Source organism: Scomber scombrus, chromosome 3, assembly GCF_963691925.1.
Source record: "Scomber scombrus chromosome 3, fScoSco1.1, whole genome shotgun sequence".
In the NCBI taxonomy this organism is placed as follows: domain Eukaryota; kingdom Metazoa; phylum Chordata; class Actinopteri; order Scombriformes; family Scombridae; genus Scomber; species Scomber scombrus.
In genome coordinates this window covers 6694095-6721569 of record NC_084972.1, presented here as the reverse complement: position 1 = coordinate 6721569, position 27475 = coordinate 6694095, and the positions used below count along the sequence as shown (strand labels likewise).

Here is a 27475-nt window from a genome sequence, read left to right as displayed (position 1 = left end):
AAAATGAGAATAGCACGAGGCAGAGCAGTTTATTGAAAGAAGAGAAGATTTCATATCTCAGAGGCCCAAGTAGGTCACAAGAATGTCTTCTATTGTTAGATAGATAAAGTTTCTTCATTGGTTTTCTCCAGAACAGTCAAATATATCAACCCAGTGAGTCTCATAAGGAAAGACATCAACTAAATCTCCCTTTATCGATCAGTCCGTCCATATTTGATTGAGACTCGTGAAATGACCGTGGGCAGGATGACAAATAAAAAAGGCAGAAGGTTAAAAACGTGGAAACCAAATCAATAGTGATGACTGACAAGATGAAGCTTGGGTGATCAGTATTGTGATCTCTTAGAATAAATAATATAGAAGCAGAATGAATCCCACCCAGCTTATGCTTTTTTTCTTGCCCTTCTTCCCATCCATGATTAGAGATGTGTTCTGTTTTGTTACATCTGTCTGTCTGCAGCAATTTACTCCAGGAGGCTGAGACAGAAAAGGACAAAGAAGAGCTGCAGGAGAAAAATGTCGCTTTTGTGAACATTTGCGTGTTCATATTAGAACTCATGAAAGCGTACGAGCCGAAGCCCCGTTTCGTAAAAAGCAATTTTCCGAGCGCTGCTTACACACACATTTGCAAATGACGGAGGTGTAAAAGTTTCAGAAATGATTGTCGATTGTAAATTGCAGATACATTTGTGAGTCCTGCAAGACTGACCGAAGCTCATGCATGGCTGAAAAGTGTGATTTTTGTCTTGTTTTGAGTTTGTGAAGGAGAGGAAATTATATCACTTTATTTGCATGGCACAAATGTGGTGAAGTGGGAATGTATAACTCTGCTTTGAGTTAGAAGAAAGTTGAAAGAAATGCCCTCCTGTGACTTCCTGCCATAACAGATTCACACTGACATACACAAATCTTATATGACATTAAAATATTGTAAAAGTCCATGTAGGTCATGTTGTCTTAAGGTTGAGCTCCTCAGCTGTTAAACATATCTAAATTGCATTGACAATTATAATTGCAGGTCTTTTTAAGGCTGAGTGTACATTGTAAGAAGTTGTACTATCATATAATTAAAGTCAATATTGAATCAGAAAATGTGGTCAGGACAGCAATAAGTGAAAATCTGATATGTATACTTTACCAATACTGCACCATTACAGCATAAACTCCATTGTGTTCCTTTTAATGTTATTTGACAAGGTTGGCAAAGTTCTAAAAGCTTCATTTGTAGTTGTAAATCAATAGTTCCTGGCGTCATGATCAGTGGAAGATGCGATGTCTGTCTGCATGTTTTGAAGTGGTTTAAATGATTTGCAGACAGTAGGATCATTTCTCTGCCTCTGTTCAGTATGTCGGTCTGCATTCATTAGCATTCCCTGTGATATATTATGTACACTTAGAACATCACACAATTTGCTAGAGTAAATATGTTGAACCAACAGTTCTCAGAAAAGCTGAATGTTACCTTTGGCAGGAGGCTCTGCTCATCTGTTGCTGTGAGCCTGTGTTTTTTTTTTTTCTTTTCCCTACTTTCTCTTGCTTGACTTGCTCCTGGGAGATAGTGTAGCAGCAGTATGTATACACTAAATATCAGCTCCCCAGTATCAGCTGCTAGCGGGCCCTTCAGCATGGGATCTTGGCTCTGCTTATTTGGCTGAATGAATTATTAATGGCTCACCGATTTTCCACAAGTTCCAGCCTGTTTTTCTTTTTTTTTGTCCAGAAGGCTTAAAGTATACTGCATCTCCTCATCTTTACACTGCTTATTTGCCCTTCTTTTTTTTAATTCCAGAGCCAAACAGAGGAGGAGGGTTTACCCAAGAAGCGTTCTCCACTCTCTGGCAACTGGATGGGAAGAAGGAGACTCTTTGACCTTGGAAAATGAAGATGTTGTTGCCATGGGAACTGTTAATCCTTCTGTCACTCAAGGAGTGCCTGGCTGGTGAGATGCCAAGTCGAGTCGCCTTTCATGACACACCTGATATGCATATATCTCTCACAGGGAGGGTTCGCCTCTTTCATATGCATGTGTAGGTTATCATTTCAATTGAAAAGGAAAGATATCAGTCTCAGAAGGGATCATCATTTTAATGTTTTTTTTGTATCTGGGTAAAATCTACATCAAGTTTGCAAAGAATGATGCAAAGGCATGGCCAAAACAGTAGATTTAGAGCTTAGAAATAAGACCCGCACAGCCAGACATTTGAATTTATTGATGCGGTTATCTAACAGGATGAAGTTGTAACAGGATAAAGAGAAACAACCTCTTGTCATTCAAAGATTGACCAGCCTCACCAATATCATTACCACCAGCCCCACCCCCACCCCCACCCCATCTGTCCCATCCTGTTCCAATTTACTCCTATGATGACATTATGATCTCAGTTGTTAAGAGCGACCCGACTTTAAATTCTCACACTTTCTTTTGGGCAACCCTTTGATAAACATGACTCAGTGTTAGATTTACATCTGAAGAGAAAACTAACCTATAGGAGAGAATTCACTCTCCAGTCTTTCACTGCCTCCCCTGGTTTATTATGCAATTTTCTTGCTTTATGTCCAACTGCTGCCACTTACATGAACTGTGGCAAGCGTTATAAAAATCCACACTAACTCTTTTTTCCCCTTTTTTTTAATACACTAATTTATTCTGTACTTCATTCTCAACAACATTGATCCGCAGTATGCGGAGGAGCTCCTTCCCACTGAGAGAAAAGCAGAATAACATTAACCTTCAGTTCCCAAATACCTGCGTGAGCCACAGATAAGTGTTAAATTCTCTGTATGAGCTCTCACTTAATGTCTGGGTACGCTAACCCAGTGCAGCCCAGTCAACTGAGTAGGTTTAACGTCGACAGTCACATTCGACGGATATACTGTATGCTGAACTCAAGCCAACCGTTTACAAGTTATCAAACAAATGCATTTAAATTTATACAGTATATGGAGTGGGGTCTATTGTATTGTTATTTATGATTCAATTTCCATTGATTTAGCATCTCATCTCAAGTCAGCAGTTTCACAGGAGTATGTCTATTCAGCCTGCGAAAGCAAGAGTAGGGATTGAAGGGTTATGCACATGGCAGCACACACTGTACTGTCCAAACATATACCTGCTATTGAGCTTACTTTTGGATGAATTCACACCAAGCCTAATTAGGTGTAATTTGTATGTGTGGGCTCAGTTGTGTTAGTGGTCAGTGCAGTCGGTGTGTTTACAGGCAGACCCGCTTTCAAGCATACACACAAACCACCTGATCATCTCCCAGGTGAAATAGCCCGCCTATTAAAGGTTCATTAATTTGTTTAATTTAAAGGACACTGTAACCAGGGTAAAATTGAAGCGCCTCCCTGAGAGGCTGGGGAAAACAAGGCCCTTACCTGAGGCAAAGACTCCCACTCTCATTAGGATGATGATGACGATGTGGGAGGGAGCACTCTTTGTCCTAGTCAAGGTTAGAGGCGTGTTTGAAAAAAAAAAAAAAAAAAAAAAAGCATCTCAAGTACACAAAAAGAAACGTTTTTCAAATCAACGCAGGTGTGCAGCTCAGTGTGCGACACAGGAATGAGAGGGTGGACATCAGCGTGTGTGTGTGTGAGTTAGTGTGTGTGTGCATCTATTGAAGAAATGCTAGATTTCACAGGAGTAATTAGAGCAACATCGGTTAATTACTCCTGTGTATTGATAGTTTGGCTGGAGCTAACCAAAACAACAAGGTCGACTGAGCAGACACATGCACACATAACATGCATATAGACAACAGCTTTACAGGCTCTCTAATAATTAGATTAAAGCCAGAGTAAGGCAATACTCTGATATTGCAACTCTCATGTAAACACCTTAACCAAGTTATCCCACTTGCATTAAGATCATAATCAGATGAAGCATAACTGAATTAACCAGCTGAGCTACTTGTCAATCTTTATAATTACTTTGGACATGTATACAGCTTAGACATGTTTCTGTGTTCTAACTCTGTATATGAATGTGGTACAGGTAGCTACTCTGCTGGGGAGAGGTTTGACCACATGTGCCTCCTTGCAGGGAATATTTTGTGTATCAAACATGGGGCTGGGTTTGGGCGGGGAGATACTCTTGATGAACTGCAGGCAGCCAGGAAAGCTTCACCTAATTCTGCTGCTTCTTTGGAGGTCTTTGGTCCCTCTCTTTAACCCAGGTGCGTAGCTCAGGATTCAGGACTTTGAGGAACTGTTCCATGATGATGGTGTCTCCAATTTTCTCTTTTGTCTTTTCATTTGGAGCCATCCACTTCGCATATAAGTCCTTAAGGCGGACCTGAAGCCCTTTAGGTGTCTCCTCTTCTGCTGGCACTCTGGAACGGAACCTCACACGATAGGTCCCTGCACTGATTTCAAACTTCTTCAAAACAGCACCTTTTACTCTTGAATAGCTCATAGTTGCATCAATGTCCATAACAACATATGCAGAAAGAGCTCGACCAGTTAGCAATGGAGCTAGGTGAAGAGCCCACTCATCATGAGGCCACTGACAGGCATGAGTAATTCTTTCAAAGGTGATTGAATAATGTTCAATATCTTCACCTTCATGGTATGGCTGCATCTTGGGGCTTTTCCAGCCAGGAAACCTCACCAGACCGGTATGCTGTGCTCCATTAGCCCCTTGCAGCAGCTCTGCCTTTGGCATAACTTGGATTGTTGGGATTTTAGGTGGCTCAGCTGTACGTTCTATGGATGTGGTGGAGGTGGTTGCTGAAGCTCCCATCACCAGCTGACGATCCTTCTGCACCTCATGCTGAAGCTGGCCAAACTGGTGCTGGATTCGGTTCCACCTGTCGCTCGCGCTCCTGCTCTGTCCTGAGATCACGGTCAGCCTGCTGTTGCATCAGACTCTGAAGAAGACTTGACAGTACAGACAGGGGCGCAACTACCTACTTTCTGAGGTGTATGCAGATACATTGCAAGGATTGCATTGGATATCAGTTACTGATTGGACGCTGCATCTGATCAGACTCATCAGATACATCACAACAGCACTGTAGCGTTATATCCGAGTGGAGACATTAAACTCAAGTGTATCACTCCCAAGTTCTATATTTTATCTGTTTTATGATTCACCATGTAGTTAAAAAAAATGATAACTGTCTGAACAACAAAATAACCACAAACAAGTTCCTTTATTTTTCTTGTCATGATCTGTTATATTGTAAATACTGATCAGTACACAGTTGCAAGACAACAGTAACCTGTCGTTTTATTAGTAGCTTTAGCTAACCTGAATATTTACAAGCCTCCTCTTGATACACTGACATAACTTACCTACTGTCTTTCAACCACTTTGAAAAGCTTTTTTAAAATTTCCATTTGCATGTAATTGTAATGGACACTTTATGAGAGAGGAATAACGTCTTGGGAGAGACAAAAAGTGAGTTAAAAAAAATCTAAATATGTTTAGAACTACAAATGAACTTTCTAATGTTGATTCTTGTTTTTTTTTAAAAATTTAAATCAATTTGTTCTGTATTGTTAAATGTTAGAATATTAAATTTAATCAAAAGACTGTTATGCGGGGTGGAATTGCGCAATTCATTTGCAGTCTGGACGCGGAGTGGTGTGGGTCTCCTCTCTGCTCTGACTGCAGCTGGGACTGCTGCGCGAGGGCGCACCGGAGGGGAGGCGATTAGCGGAGGGGCGGGGGAGGAAGGCGGACGGGCGCCTAATCAGTGACGTGCCTCTGTTATTGATCATATCATTTACTACACATGCACAAACGCTGTTAAATACAGAAAATGCCGACTCAAAATAATGTTCCCCCCATAGCTTTGGCGCTCCCTCAATTGTGGCGCCCCTATGCACCGCATATAGTGCATACCCACTTTTTGCGCCACTGAGTATAGCCATACTTACTTGCTCCTGGGCTTGACCACCTGCAGCCCCCAGCTGGTCACTGACATCTTGGGATGCCTCTGGAAGACCCTCCGTAGCTTGAGCTTTCTTTTGTCCGGTTGACATTTTCTTTGCTGCCTCCTACTGGCCTGGATCCCACCACTGCCACCATCTGTGGTACAGGCCGACCAAAGTGGTACGCTCTTTAGTAGGAGGCAGACACAGAAGGCTTGATCAGTTGTCCCATGGTCATTTATTATAATACAAAGTGTTACAGGTGTAACCAGAAAATATATACAAAACAAAACTAAACAGTTAACTTAACTCATAAGTATAACTGAAATCAAATTTAAGGAACGTGTACACAGCTACACTACCAAAGCAGTCTCTCCTTGAGCAGTCTTAAAGCTACTGCTTATATAGCGCTCTCATCAGCCTGTACTCTGCATGAAGGTGGACTATACCACTCATCAGGTAAGTCCTGATCCCCTCCTGAAACAGGTTAGCACCAACAAGATTAACATTTACATCACAGTCACATGGCATCTCTTTTATAGAGTGTCCTTATAGTCCATCTGCAACTAAACTTAAATTAAATCAAAACACCACCCTTATTATGTGGTACAATAATTCTAAGACCCCCCTCCACATGGTTCTTCCCTAGTGACATCACTAATGATGTCACCAGTCTATAAATCAAGGAAACATAGGCCGCCTCCTCCCTTTGTCTCCTGAGCACATGTAAGTATATGAATAACAAAGAAAGAAAATACTAAACTTGTGACATTAAACTAAACCAATAAACTCTAACTTATAACTAAATATGCAAACACAAACAAACCCGGGATAGTAAGTGTCCGCAAAGTTTGATTACTAAACTTAACTTATGGTCCAAACAAAACAAACAAACGAGTATAGTGAAATGAATAAGTGTTCTCTGTTAAGAAATCAGCATGTTCAGAATGACATTGTTGATAACTTACTGGTAGTATGATTGATGTAATATCTGTGTGGGCAGAGAAAAATAGCTAATAATATCACTTGTTTATGTGTTGTTTGGTTGCACCTGTGATTTGAGCAACCTGTGTAGTGGGTGGAATCATGGTATACACAGGATATGCAGTGCTGAGGTCACAGATCAGCCAAACACCTCCATTTCTATAATATGGCAATTACAGTGTCTGCACGAGATGCCAGTGACTCAGCAAATGTTCAAATAACATGAAAAGTAACATGGAGTGGTAATTAGTGCTAACATTTGCATCAAAAAACAGAAGCTAGTTAGCCTAGCTTTTTAGCTTCCACTTTCTGAGCGTAATGCAAACTTAAAGGCATAATGTTTGCTCTCAAATGTTTTACGAACTGTTAAGGGGGACTTTGTCTTCAATTGTTAAGAATACAGAAACAATACTGTGTGGGCTGGTTGAAAAAGAGGAGGGAAAAAAAGACAATTTGTATCACAGAAATTGCGGGCATCTCCTAGCAATACCGCCCCTCAAATGTCAGTCAACTGCCATCAGAATCACCAGAATAACCTGTATCAAGATATTCATGGTACTAAAATGACTGTGCATATAAACAGTTTGACTGTGATTGAAGGCAAATATATAAAAGACAGCTTCATGATTCGTGTGTTACATTGCATAGACTATGCCTGTTAGCCAACGTGCTACAGGGTTATCTTTAGTTAATTGCTCTCTCATCACACTGCGTTATCTGTTACGTGACATGTGCATAAGAGCGTTTATTAAATGCAGTATCCACTCAAAGAGCCATGTTGGCAGCTAATTATAAGGGTGTAGAGTTTATATACAGTTTCCTGAGTGCTGAGTGGTGAGTGTTGCATTAATTCAGTCATTTTGCTCAGTGCCATTGTACGGCTAATGTTTTTTTGTTTTTTTGACACAGAAAATGCTCGCCATGGTCCTGTCTTCACACAGGAGCCTAGTGACAGTATTTTCCCACTGAGCACTGATGATAAGCTGGTGTTTATTAATTGCAAAGCAAAGGGAAACCCACCTCCACGTTATAGGTAAGTATTCCGCCTGAACTTTGACTGTCTATAAAGTGAGACTACAGTGTACAGTATCAGTGAATATGTGGTGCAATATGCTCTATTGAGCTTCTTTGTGATACCATGCCATGTTATTATATTGCCTACATTCATGTTTGAGTGTAGTCATTTATTATGAGTATGAAGGCAATTACAATTTTAAGCATGTGTGTTGTCGTGGGATGTTTTCTGGTGCTTTTCCAAATATTCAGTGAAAGAAAAAATGAAAATGAGGTGTCTATCCTAGCATTTGTAAATGCAGTAATTGGGCACAGTTGTGTGTTTGATGATAATTTTTGCTTTGCCATCTATTTGCAGGTGGAAAGTGGATGGGAGAGAAATAAACACAGAGTCAGATCCAAACTACAGCCTTGTAGAGGGGAACCTGCTGATCAATAACCCTCATGTCATCAATCATGGAGGAGTGTATCAGTGCATCGCAACTAACTCATTTGGGACCATTGTAAGCAGGGAAGCAAAGGTCCAGTTTGCATGTGAGTACAAATAGGGAATTTTTTTTACTATGCATATTGTAAGACTGTGTGTTTTTTTCCCCCCCTGAAGAATACTAAATATTATTATCCAAGGAGAGTTGAATCAAGGTCAGTGAAGAAGTCTGTTGGATAAGAGCCTAAACTTCTTCAAGTATCTTCAACCAAGTCCAGTTGTCCTCAATTCAACCCTCCTTGTTTGTCTAAATATTTATTATGATTGTATGCATAACTGAAAATAATATACAAATTGTCCAGAGTAGGGCTTCTCCACAAGATCCCAGAAGCCATGGTAATGTATTTAATCTTTAGATGACTGTAGAATAACTAATTTATAGTCCCCAGAGGAAGATCACTAATTACTTTGTTTTGCTGATTTATAATCCAGCGCCACCAACTGGTCAAATCCAACATTTCATGACACAATACTTAAAAACCTAAAATTATGCCAGTTTAAGTTGTACTTTGAGCTAAATATTGTTAACATTTGTAATACCAGCAATACTAAAATGATAACAGTAGTATCTTAGTAAATTTAGTGGCATCTAGCAGAACGGACTTAATGGAATATAATACTCAGTAGTATACAGTAATATTCAAGTATGTTTTAATTAGTGTGTAATCCCATAATATAAGAATTATTGTACTTTTGTTGTTTAGAATGAGCCCTTTATATCAACATAGGGAGTAGGTCCTTTTCCACGGAAGCTACCGTGTTGCACCGGCATGTTTCTACAGTAGCCCAGAATGGACAAACCGAACACTGGCTTTTGAGAAGATCTCGCAGCCACCATAGGTTCTACATGCTTTGAAGAGGAGGGCTATTTATTTGTTTGCAATCTGCAACCTCACCATTAGATGCCACTAGATCCCACAGACTAGTCCTTTAATATGCTAACGTATTAGTGATTCATTAATAGTTGAGCTATAAACTTTTAGTCTTGAAGGAAATGTTTAATTTCAAATCCTTTTTTTTTTTTCATTATACATTTAACACCAAAGAGTGGCCTTGCAAAGACATCCACGGCACATTTTCAAATACAGGGAGATTTTTTTTTTTTTTTTTTGAATTCTCCCTGACTGGCTGCCCACTGCTATGCCTGAGGCTGTGGTATCTCGTCAATCCTAGCCTGTCGCAGCAGTGAAGGAATGAGGGCTGGTATGTCCTGATTTGGGGAGTTTTTAATCAGTTGAGTTCTGATTTGATATTTGCTTCATCCCTCCAGGGACTCGGTTGGTATTTCTAAGACTTTGGGATTGATATGTCTTCCCGCTGTTTATTCTCTAACACAGCACAGCAGCATTTAATTAAAGGTGAAAGTAATCTCGAGCTCGATTGTCGGGGGGCATTTTTGCACGCCCTCTGCCCGATCTTTTGCACGTTCTGTGATATTAACAGGGGACTCTTAGGTTTGACTTGTAAGCAATGTGAACAGACAGGGTAATATTCTGCAGAATGAAAGTTATTACAGCTGTCAAACTGTGAAAAGCTGTCAATTCTTTTCTTTTCTTTTTATATTCAACAGTCCTGCAGAACTTCAGCAGGAAGTCAAGGAACACGGTATCGGTGAGAGAGGGTCAAGCTGTGGTTCTGCTCTGTGGCCCTCCACCCCATTATGGAGGTACACTGCTCTGTCCTAACTCTTCTGCATTGTCTGCTGTAGTTTCACACTCCTGCTTGCCTCAGCAGTCTTTATTGTTCCTCACTCTGCTGCTTATTATCTCCCTGTAACACTCCTGTGTCTCTTTTGTTTTTATACCTTCCTACCTTCTCTTTTCGCTGCTCCGCTTTTCAAACTCTGACACACTGTTTTCCACTCACTTCTCCTTATCTGTCAGAGAGGGAACTTTTATGATCAGCCACCACTCCACCTGCCCAGCCCCATGCCTTCACATCTATAGTTCATAGCCTCACACTTCTTAACCTTGAGCTCACTTTTCTCACCCATATGATCTGTGACCATGCTGTCATCTATAAAGTCTCCAGTGCTCCACTTCCCCCAACTGTCATTTTTTTCCCCTGGATGTGGGCAGGTTATCTGTGGGTAATAAAGGCTGCTGGTGGCGGCTGTGGCCGGGGGAGCGTTTATCCTGTGGCACAGCTGTGACTCGGCTCATGTGTCTGTGTGCTGCTGATTAGCAGACCCTCAAAGTGGTCCGCACTCCTGCAGCCATTCGGTGCCCACCAGCACAATTTCACGCCAGTGTACCAGCTTTTCTCCACTCTCTGTTTCCAGTGGAATCCTGCGGCCACGTGGGATTCCACACTTTAGCAATTTGCCATCCAGCCCTCCATCCCTCCCCTTAAAAGCCTCCATCTCTTATTTTTCATCTTAAACAGACCGTAGTAACACATATGATGGGATTTGCACTACACGATAATGCTAGCTTGAGGTATTTTAAAATTGAAAAACAGCTAAATGGAGGTTTTTTTTTTTGTAAAGCCACAAGGTTTAAATTATGTCAAAGCTTCTTTAATGCTTGTTGATGCACAACTGGAGGAATACAGTGATGCACCTTATTAAAAGAGGAATCATCTAAAGCTTCTTTGATCAATCAATAGGTAAGTGCTCTAAAAGGAGCCGTGCTGAGAGTTAAACTCTGTCAGAGGACATGAGATTATGTGCCTGCAAGTCCTCTGTTGCTGTGAGACTGCAGCTCTTAAACAGAACCAGTCTCCGATAGTCCCTAATCATGAAAGGTCTGTCAGTTTCTGCCCTGACTTTCCCTGTAATGATTTTAATTCACTGTTTTCCCTCTAGGAAGCAAGTGGGACTTTTTACCGTCTGCCCAGTCAAAAGGGCTGACTTCAGAATGTCATGTGTATGATACGGGGCTGCTTTAATAGCCAAGTTCATTATCCAGTCCTCGCAGACATCTCTGTCCCTTTCTTTACTCTCCCTTTTTTATGTGTGTTTCTCGTTGTGTGTGTGTTTTTACACTTTTTTTTTATTGGCATTACTATCATTCCTTCCCATTCTTTATTTTGACATCATTCCTCCTTGTTAATCAATGTGACTAGTGTAGTAGATCCACTGAAACAGATATTCCCTCCAAAATATAGATTACAATCTATATTACTGATTGTAATCTCAATATAGATTACAATCAGTTCATTTCAAATAGGTAAATTAGAGACCAATAAACACATGTGTAACCTTGCGAGCAGTACATCAGCAGAGGGGGGTTCAATAAAGCACAATTAATAAGCCAACTTCCTCGATTTTGGGTTTGTTAGCTCTTCCCTCTTTTAAAGGGAAACACTGTAAAGATGCTTTTTCATATTGGACAACGGTTCAAATTCACATGTCAGAGTTGACCAAAGGCGATATTTAAGGTGGGCGTTATTTCATGCACAGCACCAGTCAAACGTTTGGACACATCTTCCCTTTCATTTGAATGAGAAAATGAGTCTAAACTTTGAAGTTGTACTGTATTTGGAAAAAAAATGTTTAGTCTCAGGAAGAGAGCACATCCAACAATGCATTAGTCTATGTGTCCAATTTTCTACCTTGCACTCAGCTTCAAGACAGTGGTTCCTACTATAGTCGTAAATCTCAAGCACAAGTTTAATTTTTTAAAAAGGGCTATGTATCTTCCTAAAAGAAGTGGGCACTGTAGTTTCCAGCCAATGTTACTCAAACAAGTAAGTCGTACCTTTGGCATTCTACACACATTTGTTGGACTCATGAGTATTTACAGCCCAGTATATTCTGGATTGTCTCAGTTATATAGTTTTTGGACAACAATGGAGCTCTAAATCAGAGGAATAAACTATACCAGGCGTTTGGATACACAGACAGTACTTGTTAGTAGGATCAGTTTATTGTTGGTTAACATGTAATTTGTTGACAATAAGAAAAGTATGACACATCTCCAGCCTTATCCTTAAGTTGAAGATGAGACTAAACATTTTTCTAATTTCCTAATCTCTGCATATACATTTATTTTCTGTCTCATTGTCTTGGAATTGTAGGAAGATGTTTCTATTTTATGTCTCAAAAGCTACAATTGTTGACCTATTCTCTTTTTTTCCAGAGATAAAATATTCATGGGTATTCAACGGACAGCGCAGTTTCCTGCAACAGGACGTCCGTCGTTTTATCTCTCAGTGGACTGGAAACTTGTACATAGCCAAAGTTGAAGCCTCAGACGCAGGGAACTACACATGCGTGGTGAGAAACATGATGACCAATGTGACAGAGTTCAGCTCTCCAACCCCTGTGGTGGTGCGGAGGGACGGTAAGCATCCTCAGTTTGCCTCTGCTGCCTCCTGGATATCTTGAGCACTGAACTGATGCTTGCTGTTGTAGGGAGGGCGAGCCTAGGAGATAAATCGTTTGTCTTGAGCGTGACAGTGTTTTTGCTTTTGCTTACAAGCAAGGTTTTTGCACCATCCCGAGCCTGTGAACTATACAGGGTTATGTATGCAAGAAACCCTCTCTGTCTGCATGAAGGCACATATTTACATAACCAGACATGTAGTCTGCTCTGACAAAGATGCACACAAGCACACACACAGCACAGAGCTTGCCACACATACTGAACCCCATCATGACCATTTATGTGTACCACTTCAGATTTGAGCTGAGGCAGATATGTAATCCAAACTCATTCATGCGCTAAGCCAAATGCTGTTGTATATGGCGTCAACACGCACGCTCACTCTCTGCCAGTGTCATTCACGCCAGCGCTCTTACATCCAATATGAATTACAGGAAACTGCATGTCGCTGTTTTGTGTTTTGAATGATGTGATTTGCTTTTTTCCTCATGCAGTAGTGATGGGTGAATATGAGCCAAAGATTGAGGTTCAGTTTCCTGACACCCTTCATGTTTCTAAAGGATCATCAGTGAGGCTGGAATGCTTTGCCTTAGGAAAGTAAGTATGAGACACATTAGGATGTCACAGCTCTATCCCTAACATTACATTGTCAAATTTGTGAAGTGGCCAGGCATCATGTATTACATCAAACACGCTGACAAACATGGCAACCATCCTTCTGGTCAGTCTGAGCAGCAGCATGTGGCCATTGTGACCTTTTGTTTGTGACCTCTGCAGCCCTGTGCCTTCAATCACTTGGAGAAGAGCTGATGGAAACCCACTCCCTGGCAAGATTAAAATCAACCACTCCAGTGGGGTTCTGGAAATTCCATATTTTCGCCCGGAGGATGCCGGTGTGTACGAGTGTGTAGCCGAAAACAGCAGAGGACGAAATGTTGCCAGAGGGCAACTTTTATTCCACAGTAAGAACAATGTATTCTTTTGTTTCCTGTGTCATGGAGATGATTGCTAATCTTTTTTTCCTCCTAGAGTGCTTTATTATTTATTTTATCTTCAGTAATTTAGTTTATTTCTCCACAGTGTGAAACAGCCTTATAATGCCAGGATAATCTGGACTTAATTTGGGCTCATTATCTTTGCATCATGACGTTAAAGAGCTCCTCTGGCTTACTCAATGTTTCTTTTAACCAGTGGCCTGAAGTAGAAAATGAGATTACTTACTTGTCAGTTTAGGTCTATCACCTCCATAGAATCAAAAGGAACCAGCTGTCAGACTCCAAGCTTTGAAATGAGTAATTTGTATGTTGTAGGAAAGCATCGTCTACATCAGTGATTATTACCAACCAACTTCCATAGGCAGCGAGAAGAAAGAATCTCCACTGTTCCTGTCTGCTGCGCTGTATGTGTTGATAAGGTCCTATGGATCGCTCACTAGTGGATGTTAATATTTTGGGTTTTGCATTACCGATGTAACTGCAGTTTTGATACTATTTGAAGAAAAAGTGCAAGCCTTCTAAGGCATCTAATTTGACATCTCTATTGCTAATCACTGAGCTGTTAAGGTTTTTTGACACAAAGCAATAGTAAAGCACAGTTAGGTAAGCTCATTTGTCTGGCACATTACATACGCAAATCCAATTCAAGGTGTTTAACTTAATGCACTCACAGTAAAAGGAGATAAGACATATCAAAAGATAGACATTGTTCCAATAGATTTAAATATAAAAACGGAGATTAAAATAAAGGTATGCACAGTTCAAGGTGGAACAAATTTGGGTTTAAGGTTGATTTAGAAGCAGTTGAGAATATATGTTTTTCAACTGGAGTTAAAGAGAATTCAAGTCTGGCCATGTCCTTACCTACCTTACCTAACTTCTGGCAGTTTGTTCCAGTTTTTTGGTGCAAATTAACGCTGCTTCTCTGTATTTAATTTGGACTCTGGGAACCGTTAATCATCATTGGAGAAGCAGAGAAGGTTAATTTGGTAAAAGCCACTGACAGCCTTAAAGATAAGCAGCAGTAATTTAAACTCTATGTTATGGCACACTGGAAGCCATTGCAGATACCTGAGACTTGTTGGAATGTGGTCAGTTTTCTTTGTCTTTTTTGCACCCTGGCAGCAGCATTATAAATGGGCTGAAGTTGTCTCAGAGTTCTTTTGGGGACACCTGAGATAAGACTTACAATAGACTAACCTGCTGGAAATAATAGGGTGGCATGTCTGGACATGAATCCTCTGATTACTGTTTTTAAGATAACAGGTGGCAGACTTGGTTTGATGTGGCTATTAATGTTTGTCTTTGAAAACCAAAAAGCAAATTTATTTCAGTGTAATAATGGATTCAGAGATAGAGTCTGCAATTATCTGAAGCAGGTTAAGGCACATCCAGTGATGGATTTATTTAATGCACTTGTTGAGTGAGTCTATGGAATTGTAGTGGCTTTGTGAGAGCGGAAGATAAATGTGGGTGTCGTCAGCAACATTGAAATAATTTTATTGTTTTCCATGATTGGGCCTAATGTAATCATGTAAATATAACAGTACTGCTAAAGCAGTGTCTGGCTTGACCGAAACATATGGCAATACACAATATAGCTTATTGATTCCTCCTTAGGTGTCATTTGTGCAATGCTGTGACAAAGTGCAATGAAAACACTCTTATCGAATAAACCTTTATACTTAAAGCATGTGACTTAAAATTCCACTGAAGCTTCTTTTTCACTGAAGAACCAAAAAAGGTGGAACACAAAAACATCAGATCTGTGTGGGCCAATTAGGAGACTGTAACACTACTCCAATTTATACATGAAACAAACATAAATGGCATGTATTTTCTATCTTGTTTTTCACTGTTTGAGGTTTGACTGGCACGTTCTCTTCTTGCTCCCTTTTCTTCTACAATGGCCCCCAACTGGAAAATTAGCACCATTAGCTGTTTATCTTGATGACCCAACTCCAGCAAATGGACACTTGTATTCATTAAAATATTTGCTAAATGTATGGAAATTCTGTTCAAATCTGAGCTACATTTGAATTGAAACCAAGTTATTGTGATTGGGCTTGGATTGTTACCAATCCATAGCACATCCATTGATAATGTCTCACTCTTACCTCTCTCACCAGTGTATTATTTTCTGTAAGTGATATTTTCTTTAGTTTTTTGGTTTATTGATCCCTGTTGCTTTAATAAGAAGGTCTACAGGCCAGGCCATATTGTAATTCAATGAGTAGCTATGTTTTTCTCCAGTGGTTTGAACTTCAGCCTGAATTAATGGAATGACTGAAATTTTAGGAACTTGTTACATCATTTCAGTACTTGCAACATTGTTTATTATCATTTGTTCTCTGAACTTTGTGATCTCAAATCCCACTAAGCTGTGTCCACTGTGAACTGCGCTTACTACAGCACAATGCGCCTGCAGGTCAGTCCCAGGCACTGACTGTGTAATGAGCTGCTGCCTTAGTAAATCAGGAGCTAATTACACGCAGATTGCAGGCACAAATTGAATGAAGCAAGCAGTGCAAATTTGTACTGCCCTTTCATGTATGAAAATCTGACCTGAAGACAGCAAAATCCCTGTAGCGGTCAAAACAAGAGAAATTCCATATTAATTCATTAAGTTGAGTAAGAAAGAACGTTGATGTTCCAAGTTGAGAAGTAATAATCAGCTACTGGGAATTCTTGAGCTAAATGATTTCCCATTTTTATTTCAGACTTTTCTATCATAATATATTTTTGGAAAATACTGTTTATACTAAAACAGCCATGCAACTGACATATTAGTAAATACTCATATTCGTTGGTCTTTTTTCACAGATGTTGAACATCTGCACTGGCTCCAGACACTGAAAGATGCTCATATGGCAATTGGAGCTAATCTGCAGTGGGAATGTAAAGCCATCGGTAAACCTAGGCCTACATACAAATGGTTGAAGAATGGTCAGCTACTACTAGCAGAGGTAAGACTCCCTAGGAAACAGTAAGAATATTTTAACAAGACACTCATTGTGATGTTTTAAACAGAATAATGCAAGATTCAGTCAAAGAATACACTGCAAAGGTATTCTTTTAGGAGTGTTCGTCTCACTTGGGCATAGATGCTAGAAGGCTGACTGTAAAACTATAAAAATTAAATTTCAGAAAGTTGTAAATACACATTTGACAAAAAATGTATATCAGTCACTACAAGATGTTGTCAACTGGCCTAATTTTCAGGGGAGGATCCATGTGGACACTGGTAAACTGACAATATCCAAGATTAGTCTGTCGGACTCTGGGATGTATCAGTGTGTGGCAGAGAATGAACATGGAGCCGTCTATGCCAGTGCTGAGCTCAAGGTTGTAGGTAAGCAGTGTGTTTACCTGTATCATTTACAATGAATTGAACCAGAGGCAAGGTAGATATATGTATATTATGTTGTCAGAGGAATAAAAGTGCATCATATCTGAAAGTAAATAAATAAATAAACATAGGCTGAACTAGCTCCAAACTCAGTCATGGCCCTGCTCTTTCATTTCCATAATTATTTCATACAATAAGCCAGCCTGGCGGTGAAATATAATTTCTGTAATTGCTGGTGATGCACTTGACATTTTGGCTGATGAACAGTTGTTGCCCATCCACAAAGCGAGACAAATGGCCTTAACATGGGTCTGTTCCTCAGCCTCTCCACCTGACTTCACCTGGCGCCCTGTGAAGAAGTCCACAGTCATCCAGAGGGGGGGTGAGGTTGTCTTAGAGTGTCGCCCCCACGCTTCCCCTAGAGCCACAACCTCCTGGTGGAGAGGGGGTGAAATCCTGAAGGACAGCAAGAGGTAGGGTATTGTATGCACTGCTGCTCATGCCACTGACGACATCTGTTAAAGGGTTTGCACATGTGGTCATGCTCATTTCTAGGTCTCATTGTTATTCATGCCTCGGCTCAAGGGGACTGTAGTAGTCAGTGTGGCATAAAACAAGCTTGTTTGGTCCAAGAAAGGGATTTTACTTGACAGCCACTTTATATGTCATGTAGATGTTCGATTTCTGTTTGCACATTGTAGTTTTGTCTCATGCCATTTCATTAGATGCAAGAATCAGGCCATCACCCCTACTCTTTTGGTTTTGTAAGGATACAAGATGAAGAGAATAATATAATTTAGCTATTTCAAACTTCAAAGATCCAGTCTCCCACAGTTTCACAGTCAAAATGCTGGATGTAGAACTGAGATCCTGTAGCAATGCTCTCTGTGTGGAAACCGCACAGAAAAACAATACAGCTACATCCCTCAGTGAAACTCTATCTGAGGCTACATGAGAGGCCACACCAAGTCATGATTTAAGGTCTCAGGCAACACTTACAGGCTAAAAAAAACAGTTTGTTTTTGCACCGGGCCTTAGCAGAGACTAATGGACACAATAAGAACCAACAGAGTACACGCTCAGGCTAACAGCTGCTTTCATTAAAGAGTTGGGAAGGTTCAGGTTAAATATTCATGTAGGTGTTGGGCTGGTAATTGCTTGAAAGGTCTAAAAGTTTGAAGTAAGCACAATCAAAGTTTCTAGAAAACTTCGGAAGAGTTTACCAGTTGTCAACAACCAATAAAAAACACTTTACATTTGCTGGTTTGTGGGACTTAAAGCAGCTCTGAGGCATTCCATACAGAACCTCTACAGGTCCCAGTGTTGGCATCGTCACTTTAGCCTAATGACATAAAACTGGAGCTTAAGCTTAAGCCGTTCTTTAACGTGTCAGCACATCAACAGACATGCAAGTTTAAAAAAAAAAAAGCATGACTTTGGGTAAAACATCATCAGAAAGCCTTGTCAGTCTCAAGCCATATAATTAACTTAATAGCATCAATTTTCTCTGAGAGTCTTACATCCTTATTCTGTTCAGGCAACAACTCTAGTGACTTGCAACAACCTGCTCCATAAGGAGAAATTAAAGTAAAGAACAACGTAGTCTGATTTCTCAAGTAGGCCGCTAAAATTTGTATCTGTTGACTAATTAGCTGTTATAGAACGGGTGATTTTAAATGTCTGAAGTAATTTTCCCTCTCCATTACAGAGTTCAAAAGCAAGCTTTAGTTTTTGGTTGTTGTTTTTTTTAATTGTAAGTTTGCTGAGTCTAGACATGTTGGCCACTGCATATATACTGTTACCATTATAAGAACACCATTCAAAGATAATGGGAGTTCAGCCAAAACATATTAGCATGGCCCCCCCATCAAAAGCAGTATAACATGCAAATAAATGTAATATGGTTTTAGAATGTATATGTTACTGCACCAGCAGTTAGCTTGTATGTTAAGCGACAGTTACGAACGGGCTGTAAATGGCAGCTCACTGCAGAACCACTGACACTAAATTAGTTCATTAGCCTTAATTGCATGTGTGTGTGTGTGCGCTTAGGCCAGCAATCCAAGAGCAGAGATCTTCCTCAAGCCTCTAAATTTAAAAAGAGAATGTTGTTTTTTGTGGTGTACACAAAATAAAAATAAAAAATGAAACTGTAGCTTTAAAATGTTTTATATTTATGCAGAGTGCTCTCCTGTATTCTTCTTGGGACATTGAAGGTGAAAAGAGACTGCTAGAAAATGTGAACACGTATGTTAAGAGAGCAGCCAAACAGGGTTATGTTAAAATGGAATAAGTAATATTTAACCAGTCCGTCACTACAATACATACATACATGTTTTTAAAAAAAAATGTTTTAGCATTACATGTCAACTACACAGATTGACAATTGGTGAGGATGCTGACTGATTGTTGGAGACCTCTAGCTTTAACCTCAGCTGTTTAGCATTTAATCATGAAGTTCATATTTAAGACCCTTTTACAGGGTTCACATTTTAAAATGAGTCAGCTGGGAAAATTAAAAGGTCAGCCGGAGACTCTGTTCAACTCACAGAGCGTAGCGTAAGTTATCTTAATTAGCTAACTAGAAATGATGAAATCTGCCTGTGAGAGTTGTCAGTTCAGACAGAAAAAACTGCCACCATTATCATTGTAAACTACACATGTGCTGTAAGTGAGAGCAAGCCTAACAGGCAAAGCAACTTCTGCCGCCCATGAGAAGCTTCATTGGTTGGGGCCTAATGTACCCAGGGGCTCATGCAGCACCCCAAAGACCCACCTCGACCAGTGCAGCTACTACAACCAGCCATTAGGAGTCACACATGAAAAACAAAAAAACAACACATCCCTCACCGGCTTCCCACCAACAAACACTGTATTGAATACAGAGCACAAAAAATTACATACAAAACTAACAATTTCTCAAATGTTATAAAAATGTTTTTAAATTAATTAATTAATTAATTTCTGCTTTGAATATCTAATGATGTTCATATTTATGTATCTATTTTTTTTAACCCTGTGTTGTCTGCACATTACATACACTGACTCCAAACTAAAACAGCCCGAAACCTCCTTTATTATAGCTGCTCTGAATTTAAAAAGATAATCATTATCAGCATCACGTGACAGTGGATTACATGGATATAAAAGTGTATTCCAGTAGAAGAACAGGAATTCATCACTAGGTTTAATAACTCCAGGCCTCAAATGAGACTTTACTCTTGTAGGATGGTCACTTCATCCGCCCACCCCTTCTTAGACCTCTTGGGCTTAACCCATAAACTTAAAAGTACATTCCCATAAAAAGCTCTTTGTTCTCAGTACCTCATATTGGGGGTTTCTAGCCAATTCTAGCAATAATTTAGAGAAGACAGATACCTGATTGTACTTGTCCTGTACAATTTCACTGGAAAGAAATGTGATTTCTTCCAATCTCCTGCCGGAATCTATAGAGGAAAATTTCTACTGAATTACTGAAATTTTGCTGCATTAGACGGATGGTTAAATTATTGCCTTCAACAGCTGTATCCAAGGTGTATCCTATGTGAATACAGCTCAAGAAAAAACCTTAGTGGCCCACTTAAATCTGCTGGCAGGAGACCTGTACAAAGGATACAATATTTTTTTATTGTAGTTAGCATAACCAAAAATGCACTGACCCCAAATTCAATATTGAGAGGGACATAAATGGTGCAAGCTGAGACTTGAATACTCAGAAATATGTTATAATCAAAAGTGTATCTGTCACTTCACATGGCTTCAACTCTTCATTGAAAATGGGTAATACTTCAAAAAAATCATTTTGATGGCTGTATTTCCTCAAATAAAAGAAGGTAGTCAATTTAAAGCTGGGTCTGAGATAATGGCGGCATGGTCAACACAAACAAATAAAGACTGGCCCTAAAAATAGGCCAGGGAAAAAACAAGGTGCCTGTTACACACACATATAATGTGGTTTTCAGTTAAGCATTACTTGTAGTTATGGATGGGTACCTGCGTAGCCCTCTAGCTAACTGACACAGAGAGAGGAGGGGGATGGAGGAGACGCATTATTGTTTAAATATATGGATATTTTAATAATGCACAACATGAGCATGGGTAACCAGGGTAACTTGGTGAAGTTGGAGAGCATACATCCATGAGCATGCTACCTGCATGCTATAGTGAAACGGTGCACTGCCAAAACATTAAGAATTATTGTTCCACATGTTAGAGTAAGTGGATTACCAGCAGGGTTAGGAAGGTTACTTTAGAAATGTAATAGGTTACATATGACTAGTTACCCTATGTAAAATGTAATGAGTAAGGTAACTATTTCAATTACTCAATCAAAGCAATGTAACATATTACATTTGATTAATTTTCTAATGAATGTTTTTTCAGCTGTTAGGGTAAGTGTTCCCATTAAGCACCAAAATCTAAGTTCAGGTGTTTTTCATGGATACTGACATGATTTATAAGGGAGATCATTTCTAATAAAGCAAGATTTATCTCTCTCCGTCTCGCCGTTACATGTTACTAGTTACTACCCAACACTTATTACCAGAAAAATGAGCAGATATACTTATTTAAGTGTAATTAGAAATAAAGACCTCTCACTAATGTGACGTTTTAAAGTACAGCTTTTTGAGTTCAATCAATAATCAAACTCTAGTTACTAAAATGATTACAAAGAAGAGCGAATTTGTCGTGGAGCTCTGACCAGACTGCTGTTTAACAGACTATTTTAACACTGTAGCATGTTGATTCTATTTTTCACATAACCAACATGCAAATTTAAAGTGTGCATCTCCTATCCTTCTGTTTCTTTTCCCCCCTTCTGTTTCTCACTCGGATCTGGCTCAGATCAATATGCACAGCTGTATTTCCATAGACTTTCCGTAACTCACTGGGCCTGCCTCCACATGTGTGCAGTGGGATTGATTAGTTATCATATTTTCTATGGGTTGGTCATGAGGAAAGGAAGAAAAATTACCCAGGCATTACCCGGGCAGGCAGCGCATTTGGACGAGAATAGAAATTCACAGCATGGAACGGAGTTTGTCTACAAAGCAGATAGTTCTTTACGTTTCTATTTGTTTTGCAGCTCATTGCCCCTCAGGTCATGTTCTCAGTGCACCTCCATCACTCAGCGTTTGATATTTTTGTCAATAAATCAGCGCAAAGCACCCTGTGTCAGACATGCTCTCTGGGTCTCAGCTCAGCCCGAGTGAATACATATTTATTCTTGGGAGCCAATATGAAATTGTTTGATTTTTAAGCTGGCTGCTCGCTGAATTTCTGTTTGATTTACTGGATCCAAAGGTCACAACAGGAGAGCATTATCTGCCTCGTTTATGCATATGTTTACATGCTTTCCAACTTGTCTGTTTAGACACAAGGCGCCAAAATAACTCTTGGTAGAATGTGGAGTATAGTATATTTCCTGGAGAGTCTTTTAATAAAGGGAAATCTTGAACATAGAAGTACTGTAAGTCACACTCTGTCACTACAGTACGACGAGGTCAACAGTTCTCTGTGTAATTGCTGTTTTCGTCATGTTTCCTTTGGAGTGCTGTCATCACACTCTTGGTTTTTTCCTCCAGTGACACCTTCCTGGCATGTTCTCAAGTGAGCTGCTCCTATATGCACGTCTCCCATGTTATTACTTTTCAGAAATAGCTTGTAGTGTGCTGATATTATCTCCACGTGTTGATGAGTGATAAGGCTTCAGGTAAGAGATCCCATTCAAAACCGCCTCTTTCCCAGTTTCGCTTCTCCTCTCCGCTTCTTTCCGCTCGTCCCGCGCCGGCCCCGGTGGCCTGTTGTGTATCCAATTAATATGTGCATTTAAGCTTTTGTGCTGTCAATACTATGCTGACCCTACAGCAAATCTGTTCTGCTCCAGCAAAGATAATTGTTATCTTCTGAGGCGTGTAAATAGACTTTTGGAAATAGATTCTGAAGCCTTCAATTCAAAATGAAATGAATGAAAAGATAAAAGTTTTAAATGGTCTTGAGAAAAGAAAAATAAAGAGAGAGAGAGAGAGCACGTCTCAGCTAAGGAAGTAGGTCATTTTGATTCTTATCATCGCTTTTTCATCCAATTAAAAAGCGGATTAAAGTTGAAGCAAATGAGACGTGTGAAATATCATGACAGGCTCTTTCAGTTTGGTTACTCTTCCTCAGACAGACCATCATGGAGGATGGGACTCTGAGGATCACCAACATCAGCAAATCGGACGGAGGCAGGTACACATGTGTGGCCAGGAACCATTTCGGAACATCTAGCAGCACAGGAACCCTAATGGTGAAAGGTACTCTTTTTTTTTTTTTTGGTCTTTCTTTTCCTCCGCAGGTTTTCACTACTGCACCTTTTAAAGGCAAAGGGTTTAAACTTTTGTTAAGGGGGTAAAAAAAAAAACTAACTCAAGCATGAAATTGATAATGAAATATATAGCCGTTTTATGTTCCTGCCGGTTTGACAGACATATAAGTCATCCATGGTTTTGTCAGCTTTGAGTTATTGTTCATGTAGCGGGAGTGGGGGCAAAACCACCAGCGTCCGTAGCTGTGAGTGAAGAATTCTTTTTGTCACCAACATTTAATTTAAAAAGAGCTGCTGTAGCATTTTTTTTTTCACATTTGGTTTTTTTTAAATAATGATGATTATAGAGAGAAAGTACTTTTTTTTCTTCTTTCTAGTTGACACTGTGATTGCAGTGTGTTTAATTATTCATTACTGAGTTATGGGAGGCATTCGCTTCCTAAGTGAAGTTATTTAAGGTCACTTAATTACACTGATAGAGCAGAATCTGTCTCACTCTTCTGGGTAAATTAAGCATTATTACCTTCTTCATTCAGCTGTTTTTTTATAGAGATACTGTGATACATATACAGTAACTAATGATTCTCTTTTTTCTCTCTCTCTGTGTAGAGCCCACAAAGATAATTGTTCCACCCTTGAGTTTGGACGCCACTGTGGGTCAGAGCCTTGTGTTGCCATGCGAGGTGTCCAGCGATTCGACACTAAGCCCCGTCTTCAAATGGTTTTTCAACGGCAAACCAATTGATTTCAACAGGCAGGAGCACTTTGCCATGATTGGAGGGGTATGTATAACGTGGGTGAACACTTTACCTACAATCACCAAGCACAGGTTTAAGAAAAACAGGCCCAAAGATTTGACCTACATCACTTTTTTTTAAGGTGGAAGCTGACAGAGACTGATCATTTCTCTCAGACTGGTTTTTTTTTAAAGCTCCTGAGAGCTATTCTCTTCTGGCTTAATATTCTGTGCTATTCACATTACAAATTCTAAAGGTTTCAGCCTGTGTGGAATTTCCCCAAATGCGTCTCATTTTTCATTAAAACCTGGATTAAGAATTTATGCAGTTAATGGAAAAAATTGTATTATATCAGGGAAACCCCACTGTAACAATTAAATGATAGTAAAACATTAGCATATGTATTAGGCAGCATTGCTGATACTGTCTTTACTATAGTGTAGCAGAAAAACAGATGTATGTTATCTTAAAGCAGCTGTTCAACACATTTGGACATGGATCTAGTTGTTTTCTTGACAAGAGTTAGCTTGACTGATACTGCTCATGTGACTCTTCATCTAACTCTGAGAGAGAAAGCAAATAAGCATTTTACCATAAAACTGTTAAATAAACTGTAGATAAAACTTTTTGTATGACAGTGGTTTTCAAGCCATAATCTAAAGGCACACTCGTATTCATATCCGTGCAAAATAGTCTCTTATTACTCCTCAAACGCTTAATTTTATTCAATGCCAAATAAAATGTATACAACTATATAACACGTGAAATATTTCTTAACAAAGTAATTGACAAAATAATTAATTTTAACCTGTGTAACATTATAAAAGCAGTAACACACCCATTTAAATCAGACAGGTCACAAAATAAAAATGTCATGTTATAATGTATAAGTTTCACATTATAACGTGAAAGTTTCAATATTGCTGTTGCTATTAATGTGATAACTTATTACTTTATAATGTGAAACTGGTACTCACGTGAGCAAACGGTGTGCAGAGAACATATGGGAATACACACAATAACTAGGGCCCGATTTCTTGCGCCAATGCCGATATTAGGGAGTAAATAAATTACTTATGTAACTTATATTTGTAAAAAAAAAAAAAAGTATTTGCACATATCATTTTTCATATTACAACATATTCAATATGTAATCAAATTATATCGGCTGACCGATATATCGACCAAACACCAGCACTGAAAAGCGGACCATTTCGTGACACCATGGTATGTGGTGAAAGTGTGCGAGTACATCATGGGGAGGCCACCGCTGCCTGAGCGCAACTATGAGTTTGAAGTTCTAACTTATTATTCGTCGTAATCGATAATAATAAGTTATCATGTTATAATGGATCCATTTTCCTGCTCATTGATTTCTCATTTAATGTCGTTATCCTCCTTAATGCTGGCTGTCAATCATCCAATCAATCAATCAATTCTGACTATCTGGCAACTGCACGAATGGCAAACATTGGGGTTTAAAAAGACATTCTTGGGGGCATTTATTTGCTGTGTATTTGAAAGTGGGTGCACACAAAGTGCTGACATGATATATTAAAAATTAATTTATAACTTTTTGTATAGTTGTTCATATGGATATAATAATGTATGATTATCACAAAATCCCACGGCACACCTGGACTGTCCTCTGTTTGGAAACCACTATTCTGTGATATCATAAAAGCATTAGAGGAATCCTTGTTTTAAGGGTGGGTTTTGCATTGAAGCCCATGTGTCAGAAACGGTGTGCACCTATTTCAGAGATGCCAACAGATGTTAGTGTGTTATTTCTGAGGGGAAAACCTGTAAACAGGGATGACATTTCTCCAGCCTGGAGGTAATCTCACTGTATGAACAAATCAATCAATTTCTCCCTGAACAAGAGAGCCTAAATTTTTTTTGATTACAAGATTTATGCTCCCTCCGGTTCAGCACACCAGGCCCACAGAAGACGATGTACAACACTGACATTTCCAGTGAACATAATCACAACAGCTGTTAAACTTGCTTTTTCTGTCTGCACGCAGGGAACAATTTGTGAATCGCTGTATTTTGTTGGAAAAAAAAAAAAAAGCATTTGGAAATGATGCGCGTGTGTATATACACAGTGATGAAGTGCAAAAGGCAACTGTGAAAATGTCTTTCTAAAGCCATTCGTCTGAGCTGTGTGGGTAAAAATGTAAACACAACAAACGCTGACAGAAAGAAATAAAAAAACACTTTCAAAACAAATTAATTCAGTTTTACATTGTAAAAAATGCGACTCAAAAATAGTTTTCCTAGATTGTCATGTCCTGCGGTGAATTCTTCCAAGCTGTTTTTGTGGTGGATTTACAGCACTAGCACATGGAAATTTAATGTGTTCCAAGGATTTTCCATACTTTTTTTTCCCCCCTTCTTTCTTTCTTTTTGGCTCCAACTTTGCATATTTCTTGTGGTTTTTTTTCTTCTGCAAGACTTCTTCTACATATGTGTTTTCGTCATTAGGGATTTGCTGGTGACCTGATGATGAGGAACATCCAGCTGAAGCATTCTGGGAAGTACGTGTGCATGGTACACACTGAAGTTGACACCGTCTCAGCAGCGGCAGACCTAATTGTCAGAGGTATGCTGTTCCTCTACACTCCCAGCGCTGTCATTGTGCAGCACTCTCTACGGAGCTTCCCCATTTCTTGGTTTTTTTTCGGAGGGGTGTATGTTTTTCTGACACACGTAAATCACTGTTGTCACATAAAGGCTGCGTCACCAAGATGTCACTTTTCAGAGCGGAAACTGAACGTACTTTCAGAGTGACAACCATGAACTTTACGGAATTACAGAATTGTTCTGTTTTTTTAACCCATGATGATGCTTTTGACTCTATGATCAAGTCCACTTAACTTTTGGAGATGCAGGTAAGTTACCCCGACTGCTTCAGGGGCTTCCAAAAGATCAGAAACCAGCTTCATGCAAGAAATAAAAACACCTTTCACTCAAGTTTGCAACAAATTCAACACCAAGAACTCTGAAGTTGAATCTTGATTATCTAAAGTAACTTTATACACATATTTCAAGTTGATTTGCTTAAGTGATTAATTTAATTGAAGGGTCCAGTCTGACATTTTGAACTAGTGTTCTGATTGGCATGTAGGAGTAATCTCTACTCTGAAAGGTTATAAATGACCTTTTACTTGATTAACATTGGTTATTAGAGCTTTCACTTTTCAATGATTATCCATTTTGCATTGGTGAAGAGAACAATAGCCTGTAAGTACTATATATTTTGAATTTGAAACAGATCATTACTGATTAAAAAGTCGATTTTCCTCACATTTGAACAGAAGTGTGAATTCCTAAGAAAATGTGACACCTTAGTTGTAAGTTATTCTTATTATTTTTTCCATGACAAAAACAGCCA

The 27475-nt window shown here is 39.4% G+C and overlaps 1 protein-coding gene across 2 annotated transcripts in view; it reads left to right on the top strand.

The window, feature by feature from the left end:
- Positions 1-1878: 1878 nt before the first annotated feature.
- The window catches only part of LOC134005941 (contactin-4), a 48393-nt gene continuing 22796 nt past the window's right edge, over positions 1879-27475 (top strand). The window contains exons 1-13 of one of the 2 annotated variants that reach the window (XM_062444994.1): positions 1879-1939; positions 7771-7894; positions 8234-8409; positions 9933-10028; positions 12445-12648; positions 13185-13287; positions 13468-13652; positions 16509-16651; positions 16908-17037; positions 17357-17507; positions 23203-23330; positions 23951-24123; positions 26566-26683. In XM_062444994.1, coding sequence (XP_062300978.1) covers positions 1879-1939; positions 7771-7894; positions 8234-8409; positions 9933-10028; positions 12445-12648; positions 13185-13287; positions 13468-13652; positions 16509-16651; positions 16908-17037; positions 17357-17507; positions 23203-23330; positions 23951-24123; positions 26566-26683 — 1792 coding nt within the window. Of the gene's footprint in view, positions 1952-7770; positions 7895-8233; positions 8410-9932; positions 10029-12444; positions 12649-13184; positions 13288-13467; positions 13653-16508; positions 16652-16907; positions 17038-17356; positions 17508-23202; positions 23331-23950; positions 24124-26565; positions 26684-27475 lie in introns of both variants that reach the window. The other variant, XM_062444987.1, reaches the window with a different exon arrangement.